Source organism: Alligator sinensis, unplaced genomic scaffold (assembly GCF_000455745.1).
Source record: "Alligator sinensis unplaced genomic scaffold, ASM45574v1 scaffold720_1, whole genome shotgun sequence".
Classification (NCBI taxonomy): domain Eukaryota; kingdom Metazoa; phylum Chordata; order Crocodylia; family Alligatoridae; genus Alligator; species Alligator sinensis.
In genome coordinates, this window is record NW_005842026.1 from 1,345,545 (window position 1) to 1,354,534 (window position 8,990).

The window sequence follows — 8,990 nt, forward strand, 5'->3', positions numbered from 1 at the left end:
GCTGTGCACACCCCCAGGGTAGGCATCGGGGGCACATGCCCCCCAGATCTGCACACAGCAGTGAAGCGGGGGGAGGTGGCAGTGGCAAGCCCTGCTAAACAACACAGCCCACATGAAGCCCTGTGCTGGGAGGGAGAGAACACCTGTGAACAAGCAGATTAATTGCTTAACTGATGAGTTGTTAGGCTGCCTGCTGTTTTTCTCTTTAACCACTACAGGTACTAGTCCCCTTCTGCCTTCCCCCGTGCCCTCCCCTCCTCTCTTCCTGCCACCTGCCCAGCCACCTTCCAGTTTCTGCTGGGACACTGGATGGCTTCTCTTCCACCCCTTCCCTGTCAGATTGCATCCTGCCCCATGCTAAACAATAACCAGTGAGCTACCCAGTTATCACTGGGCTTATGGGTTAAATTATTAATCATTTGACCTTTCACATCCCTATACTATATGCAAATTATTACAAGTAAATTATTTCATGGTCACTTTTTTCAAATTCACTCCTTATTTCCATGTGCTCAGGGAGAGGAGGATCTAATAGTAAGGAGGGAGATGTGGGGAGATGAGAAAGAGTTGGGGGTGGGGCAGAGGACAAGGGGGCCACCTGACCACCCCAAAGTTATTTTTCATGCTGTAACAGAGGGAGAGGGACAATTTGAAAGCAAACCTCCAATAATTAGATTCTAAACCTGGAAAATTATAACAAAATGTTCTATATATACAACCTAATTATTAGGGGGTTGTCTTATATTTGACAACTGAAGCTGTTCACAGGCATCCATCCTGCAGGACAGCAAGCAGAGCTGGCCCTTTGCCTGTAAGGACCAGAACTGTTCGTGGGTGTTCTGCAAGGCAGGGGGTAGTTCTATTTGCTGTCTTTTACCCTGCAAGAACCAAGGCTATTCCCAGGAGCCCTTCAGCCAGAGCACTGGCTCTTGCCAGTGCTATAGCTGCAGGGGCCAGGCTTCTCATCTGGACCTTCAGAAAACAGGCAAGACTCCAAACTCTAGAAATCTCTGCAGGGCCTGGACCTGCAGCCAGAACATCATGCTGGAGCAGCAGCACAACTAGCAGAGTTGGAGCTCTGCTGGCCCTCTGACCATGACAGACTCCCCTTGCCCAGTAACACCAAGCAGCTTATTGGCAGGATCAGGCAGGGAGCAGAGTTCCTGGGGGCTCACTACTGAGTAGGCTGTCAGTGTCAGGCCTTGCCCTGGCCAACACAGCCATTTATCCAGACCTGTCACCCCACAGCTGACCTCCCAGACAGGGCAAGGCTAGCCTGAAGCTTCCAGCAAGGCCTGACCCTCTGCCAACTCCTGACTGGCCCCTCTGGCGTCAAAAGGTCACCTGACTCTCCACTTTTCCCATATAGACTGCTATACAGAGACAAAATATCTGGGCAACAGGGCTCAACCTGATCCCAGACCAGTTTGATTTTTCCCTCTGGCTTAGTCTCTGGTGCATTCAGCTTGCTCCTCTTGACCCTGGTGGGCACCTCAATCTGAGTGACTCCAGACCTGACCACCCATGACCCAACATGACAGTCAGGGAACAGGGGAAGCAAATGCCTCTGCTCTCCCTATAAAAAAAGAACTTTTTCCTATCTGGGGAAATTCCAGCTTAGACATGTTTTACTATATAGAGAGGAAGGAATATTTACCATGCATCTAGAAGAGAGCTGACATGAGATGGGGGAAAAAAGGGGAATTCAAGGTTTGTCGAGAAGAAAAGAACTGCAGTGTTTGTCAAATCTACAGAGATTTGAAAGAAAAGGAGAGAGGACTCTGCTCCAGAAATAAAGCCAGAAGGGGTTCCAAGTTATATCCATTCAAATATTTCTTAATATATGTAGAAAAAAATTAGGTTTCCCTGTCTATTATATAGTATTAAGGATCATTTTCTCACCCGCCCCCCCCCAAAAAAAACCTTCCTTTCAATAAATTCCAGCATGTATAACTACATTTTTAGCCCCTATACTTCTGACTAGAAAGACAGTCTCTGAGGAACAGACAGCCCAATTCTTACCTAACCTTAAGCAATATATCATCAACAAAGTGTTTCCATTTAGCACGGAAAAGCTTCAAACCTGAATGAGTAAACTGGCAGAGCATATACTCTTTTATAAATCTTCCTCTGAAATTCTGTTACAGATAACTATTGCTACTGCTGAGATACTGGCAAACATATTTTAAAAGTTAAAATAAACAGCAGGCTGCAGAACATTTATGAAAATACAGTTCGATTTGGCACATTGTTTTTAGAAATACATTAATAAAAACAGTATTTTAATAAACAAATTTGAAGCTTTGGGGTACTATATCAACTAAATATATTCTCAATTGAAATTTAAAATAATAATGTTGGCAATGTCCAACAATAAATTTTAATCCAGACTCCTTTCTAAAACGGGCAATTATATAAAGAAATATCTTTTTTCAAAATCCTTGATAACCTAAGTTAAAATTAAAAAAAAAAACCACATTTGTCTGAGGAAAATGTACCAAGCAAGCCCACTAAAACCACTGACTGAGAAGACAGCAAACAGCTTCACCTATAAGTATATAAATCACAAACATCCAGCTGGCCTTTTATATTAAGGGCACAGATTATCATGGTTCTAGCTTCATGTTTTGGTTAAGAAAACATAGGAGCAATTTATGTCAGAGCTCCACCCGGCAAAAATATGCAACTCTGGCTTTATGAAAGTTTACTGCAAATTCAATTCCCTGAGCTGATCTAACTCAAAGAAAGGAAAGTTTTAAATGGATAAAATTCACAATTGATATGCTTTACAACTGAAATGTAATGAAACATATTAAAGATAGATACATGATAATATTGTTAAAGCTATTTTTTTAATATAAGAGAGCTTTCAAAAAGTATCATAAATAGAACAATGTACCATATCTCTTGTAAATTCTGCATTCAAAAACATCTTTATTTCATTAGTGTTCTCCCATTACTAAACTTTTGTACCAATTTAAATGGGCTTCTTTCATTTGCAGTATTAGTAAAAGGTTGGTATAATCAAGATACTTTATATTAGATGAGATATTCAAACAAGGGAAACAATAAATCTCAATTTCTCCTGCAAAGTTTATTGAATAAATTTCTTTATGTAATACAGTATTCATTATAAAGAATGACAGTAAACTGTATTAAGATGATTTATTCTAAAAGGTCCTGTTTCACAACAGCTATTATTTCAACATACAATAAAACTTAAATCCTATAGCAGCAGTACAACTTAATCAAAAACAAGGTGATTTATTACTTACTTGATGCTTCGACCAATTCTTGATGTAGAGAGTAAGGAATTAAAGGATCTGGAAGATCTGCAAAGAAGGCTTTAAGAGCCCCTGCCACAGCATTTACTGTCACTTCCATAGATTCTAGGTTAATATTATGATCTGCAAGACCAAATGAAAAAACAATTTATCAGTAGTGTAAGCAAGATTGACAGCAGCTACTGCATATAACTTTCTATAAAAAACAAAATGAAACATTACAAATATTAAAAGGGGAAATGCCACCAAAATGTTATTAAAATAGTAACTGAAAGAAATGAGCAACTATTGGATAAACATATACCTGCAGTCACAACAAATCCAGTCATAGAGCTGTAAAGAAATTCAAAACTCCATTCAATTAACCCCCCAAAACAAATGGAAAGTTTAGGTTGGATATGAGGAAAAAACTCTCTCACTAGGAGGGTGGTGAAGCACTGCAACAAGTTACCTAGAAAGATTGTGGACTCGCCATTCTTCAAGGTTTTTAAAAGCCCAACTCGACAAAGCCCTGGCTGGAATGATTTAGTTGGAGATGGTCCTGCTTTGAGCCGGGGGATGGACTAGATGATCTCCTGAGGTCCCTTCCAACCCTATTTTCTATGATTCTATGAAATGCAGAATTTGCTGTAGTTGTAACACTCTCTTCTTGGAAACCTCCAATCAGGAAGATTCTACAACTTCCCTAAATTGTTCCATCCTCCTACTGTTCTTGCAGTTAGAAATACTCTCAGTTTAATCAAAACCTGTTTTGCTACATTTTACAATCCACTGCTCTCTGTGATATGGGAGAACTATGTCCCTCCATTTTTATGGTAGCCTTTCAAATACTTGAAAGCTTATCATGTCTCTCCTTTATCTTTTTCCAAATGAAATATATCTAAGGTGCTTCAGCCTTTCCATGTATGACTTACTTTCCAACCTCTTTATCATCTCCATCACTCGCATCTAGACCTTTTCTAGTTTCTTTACATCCTCCTAATTATGCAGAGTCGACAACTGGGTGCAGTACTCCAGAAGAAGCCTAACCAGCACCAAGTAGTGTGGTAGTATCACCTTTTGATTCATACATGTAATACTTCTATTAATGCAGCCCTAAGATACAAACTCAACTAAATGCACACCACAGCAACATGACAGTTAACAAACATGATTACCATATCTACTTAAATCCAAGACAAGTTTTTTCCCTGCCTCTGATCAGCAGGGAGGATGGGGCGGGGGATCATCTTGGATTTGAATACTGGCTTAGGGCAGGTGGTTGCTCAGTTCCAACTTCAGGGTCATGGCTGAAACTGGAGATGACCTACCACCTGTCCTGGGCTGAGATGACTAATTTAGTAGGAGAGAGGGCATACAGCCAGGGGACCATGAGAGAGACTTGGGATGGGGGGGCAGAGGGAGAAGAAACAGGGGAGACACCACAACCTGCCCTAACTCCTTCCCTTCTACTCAAGCTCCAATTCCTCCAACCCTAACCCAGTGGAGAACAGGGAGTATGGGGGCAGGCACAAGAACAGGGGGGCAGGCAGGGACAGTAAGGGGTGCAGGATCAATGAGAGGGTATCTGGCCCCTCCCCCCCACTGCTTTTTCTGCCAAGCAATAGGGGGTAAAAATTAAAGACAACCTTCCACTAATTAGATTCTATACATGGAAAAATTATAACATTTATACATTTTGCACGTATAGAATCCAGTTATTTGGTGTGGCCATCTTAAATTCAAAGTTGTTTCAGATCTTGTTAAATATGGTAATTGTCTATTTAGCCTTTCCATTTAATTCACTGTGTGGCAGTGCACTTGCAGTGCCTGCCACTTGAAGGGATGAGTCAAGCAGCCAGAAGGTGCTTGATTGCAGCAGCCATTTAAAAACACTGGCTGCCTATATAAAACACAACAGTTTGCTGCTGGCAGCCAGGCAGAAATATCATCTGGCTAAAAGGCTGTATGAAACATATTGGAGGTAAGGGCAGGAACTTATGGGGATGGTTTGGAGGCTCCTGGTCCTGGGCGTGACCTAAAACTGCACTTTGCCAGGGATGGATGGCCTGGTGGGGCTCCTAGTCATGTGGGAGGCCCCCAGGAAATGCCAGGCCAGTGAATGCCGGTGAAAGGCGGGTCGGGGCACCTTAGCCCTTAGCCCCCACACCACTGTGGGTACAAGGGGCCAGGCACAGCTGCGGCCACCTGAGCCTCCACAAGAGAGGGAAACCCGAGCCCAAAGGAGGGAATGGATGTGTAACCCCAAAGAGGGGGTAGTAGTGATGGCCAGAAAGACGGTTGAGTAAGGCTGAAGGTCAGCTTTAAGGACAGCCCAAGGGGGTGTGCTGAGTAGGGGTGTGGGACAGCCTGAAAGGCATCACATGGGCCAACGCCCTGGAAAGCAAGTTGAGAGAAGCGTGGAGCCCCAGAAAGGGGAACAGAGGACTGGGAGCCCAGAATGTGGGGCCAGAAGCCCAGTGTGTGTTTGTATATTTTTATGTAAAGCTACCCCGGGAGGGGCCAGGGCAAGCTTGGCCCAGGTCAGCAACTTGGCTGGCCACTACCCAGGTGAGGGTCATTGGAGAGGCCCAAGAGACTGTACGTCTGCCACCCAAGGTATGATCCAGATAAAGCCTATGGGGGCCGCTTCAACAAGGAGCAGGACGGAACAAGCTGTTCAATGCGAAAGAGACCCTATGAGAGGGGGTGGAGTGCAAGAGGCCCTAGTGAGAGGAGGGCGGTGTGAATGTGCACATGAAAGAGGCCTGACAGTGAGGGCTAAGCTTGGCCCAGCTCTAGCTGGAAGCATAATGTCATCATGGATGCCATCTACAAGGCATTGGCTGCAGTGCAGGAGAGGTTTGGAGCCGCAGATAGTGCCTCCTGTCATCGGGGCATGTAATGGGTAGTCTCCTGCATTTTCCACCAGGTTATGGGAACAGCAAATTCACGGCAACCGAGACTGGGCAGATTCTCCTATAGGAACAGGTGGGTGGGCTGGCATGAGACCTGGCCCCGCATGTGCCCCCTGTTGCACACTGATTAACCAATGATAATCTACATAGTTAAGGGGAACAGAGTTTAATTTTTTGTATACACCATTGCAGAATTCCTGTGCTGAGGCACTTTAAGTAAGGGTAAGAAAAAAAAAATGGAAACAGCCATGGAGGATCACAGTCTACTCTGCCTTTATAAAATATCAAGACTTGTATTTTTTAAAGTGAAACTATTGTAGACCTTGAGATTTCAAACAGAAATCAAGACCATGAAAGATTTTAAAACAAGGCTAAAATTGGAAATGCCACAGGGTCTAGATGCTGCATCCAACCATTTCAAAGTTCTACAGTGATCTTACATGTTTAAAGAAAAAAGTATCATCTGGAATTCTCTTCACATTTGGTACTCATGTTTTTGAAGGACATTACTATTTTCAGACCTGCTACACAGAACAAAATATATCGCGTAGCAGGAAAATAAAAGGAAATTTCATCTCCATGATATATGATGAATTTTACTATTGCTACAGATTCAATTGTACCATCAAGGTCCGAGTGGATCATTTCTTTTTTAAATAAACCTACTTCTGAATTATTGGATTAACAAAGATTGAAGAATGTAAATAAGGAAAAATAATACGTGTCATGGAAATCTAGATGATCACCACAATACACTATTTGCTTCAAAGTACTTTACTTATTTTGTTAAAGGCTGCAGGTTGTACTGGAAACATTCCAAATGTATTGCGCTAAAACAACAATCATTAGTCATACTTTTTAATAAGAAAAAAAATGAACTTCTAGTAATGATTAATGATAATATTTTACCCCAGAATGAAATACTTCAGCTAGAAACAAGGTAGCAGCTCATAAGGAAATTACAGCTAAGAAATGTCTGCTAGGTGCACAGAAATTACTGTATCAGATCAGACCACTGTGCATCCAATCCAATATCCTGTTCCTGAGAGACAGACAATAGGGATCTTAAATTTTTGACTGATGCTGAAGCCAGGCATTAAACAGCAGCTTCTACAAATAACACTTTCTACCATCTCAGGTTCTTAAATGATTCTGTTCCATACTGGCAGGCAGTGACATGGCCCTAGTTATTTCTTTATCACCTATCGGGGGACCGCAATAATGAAACATATGGACATGAACCTTTCAGCATCTGGAAGACATCAACTAATACAGAACACTATAGCAAGAGGTGCTGCAAATGCATCAACCCACCTGCTGTTCTCTACATGGACTTCTTATATCTTTAAAATGTATTTGGATTCAGTAACACTGAAGTGCACACTGGCTTGGACCCAATTTAAAGATCGTCTAATGCTGTAGGATGGAGCTTGTGTTTGACAATGCCATTCCTCGGGCACAGTACAGCTCTCTACAGAAAGGATAAAGCTCATTTGTGCAGGAGAAAGCTTTCTTGGAGACCTGTCCAAGACTGTGAAATGAACTCCCACAGGAACTAAGAGATCATCACAAACCTCACCCACTTTCATTCCAAATACAATTTTTTTTAAATGCAAACCAAAACCTTTAAAAACACACACCACTACACATTCCCCTTGAGCAGTTGATCGCAGGTGTTACTCACATTGCTTAATGCATTATTGGAAGGCTCTTGGATAACTGAAGTGATAAGTGTAGTAGAAGAATAGGCTAGATGCTTTAAATGCTTTCCCAAAGGAAAAAACGGCCAAGAGCGAAAATTTTTGCCAACACTATCAGTTAACAGGTGGATTTTTGCCATGAAAGCTGATAACTTTTATACCTTTAAAGAAGAAAAAAAGGCTAAAATCCTATTTAATGCATTCATGCAGATCCTCTTTATCAATGTAAATAGCTAATGTTTTTAAAATCCTCCTATGTTCTCAACTTCAATTAGGTTTCGTGAGAAAAAACTCCAAAGATGGCATGCAGTCTACAATGAAAACTATTTAAAAAAAATACATCCTTACTAGTCAAATTAACTGTATGTATTAAGTACAAGGCAACTAAAATGGTTGCTGCTGTGACAAGTGTCCATAGTTTAATGGCACTAAAATTAGAAAATTACAAAAATTCTAAAGAAAACAAAATATAAAAATAAGGAAACTCAGCAGGTCTATAGGGAGCTACTAATATCCGACTTATTGAAAGTACTGCAGTATTTCAAATTATTGCAAGTAATATCCCACAATTTATGGCAATACATATTCTATTTCCTAAGCTAAACCCATTTCTCCTGAAACAACACTAGAGAGTATCCATGTGAATATACTGCCCGCCTGGTCTCAGCCCTTGGGCTTTATAAGGGCCGGGCCCTGCCTCCTACAGGCAGCTGGCTCCCCTTAGCTGCCCCGGCAACCCGCAGCTAGACCATTAGAAATGGGAAAATTCTAAAACTAATTTTTGTACAATTTGAGAAGGCTGAAGGCAAAGCCAAGTTCTTAAGACATTTAATTTGTGATAGCAGCACATTAGAGGGTGACCACTATCTATCATACTATATCTGATAAGGAAAAGAAACATTTTGGGAAAGCAGTGCAAGAAAAACAATTGAGAATGTCTCTACAAGTGACTTTTGACTGTAGCGTAGACAAACCAAAATGGCTAGTTTAAAACCAAATTATGACTAACTGGTAGGAAAGAATTATCTCAATTAGCTCAAAAATTAGCAGCAGAGCTTAAAATGTTAAAAGGCCTGTTAACTCCCCCTCCTCCCCCCCCCCCCGGGGGG

The 8,990-nt window shown here is 41.7% G+C and overlaps 1 protein-coding gene across 2 annotated transcripts in view; it reads right to left on the bottom strand.

The window, feature by feature from the left end:
• ARHGAP5 (Rho GTPase activating protein 5) overlaps nt 1-8,990 on the bottom strand; it is an 86,760-nt gene that overhangs the window by 39,280 nt on the left and 38,490 nt on the right. For both annotated transcript variants that reach the window (XM_025202468.1, XM_025202469.1), the window contains exon 5: nt 3,276-3,407. In XM_025202468.1, the coding sequence (XP_025058253.1) occupies nt 3,276-3,407 (132 nt within the window). The remainder of the gene's footprint in view (nt 1-3,275; nt 3,408-8,990) is intronic.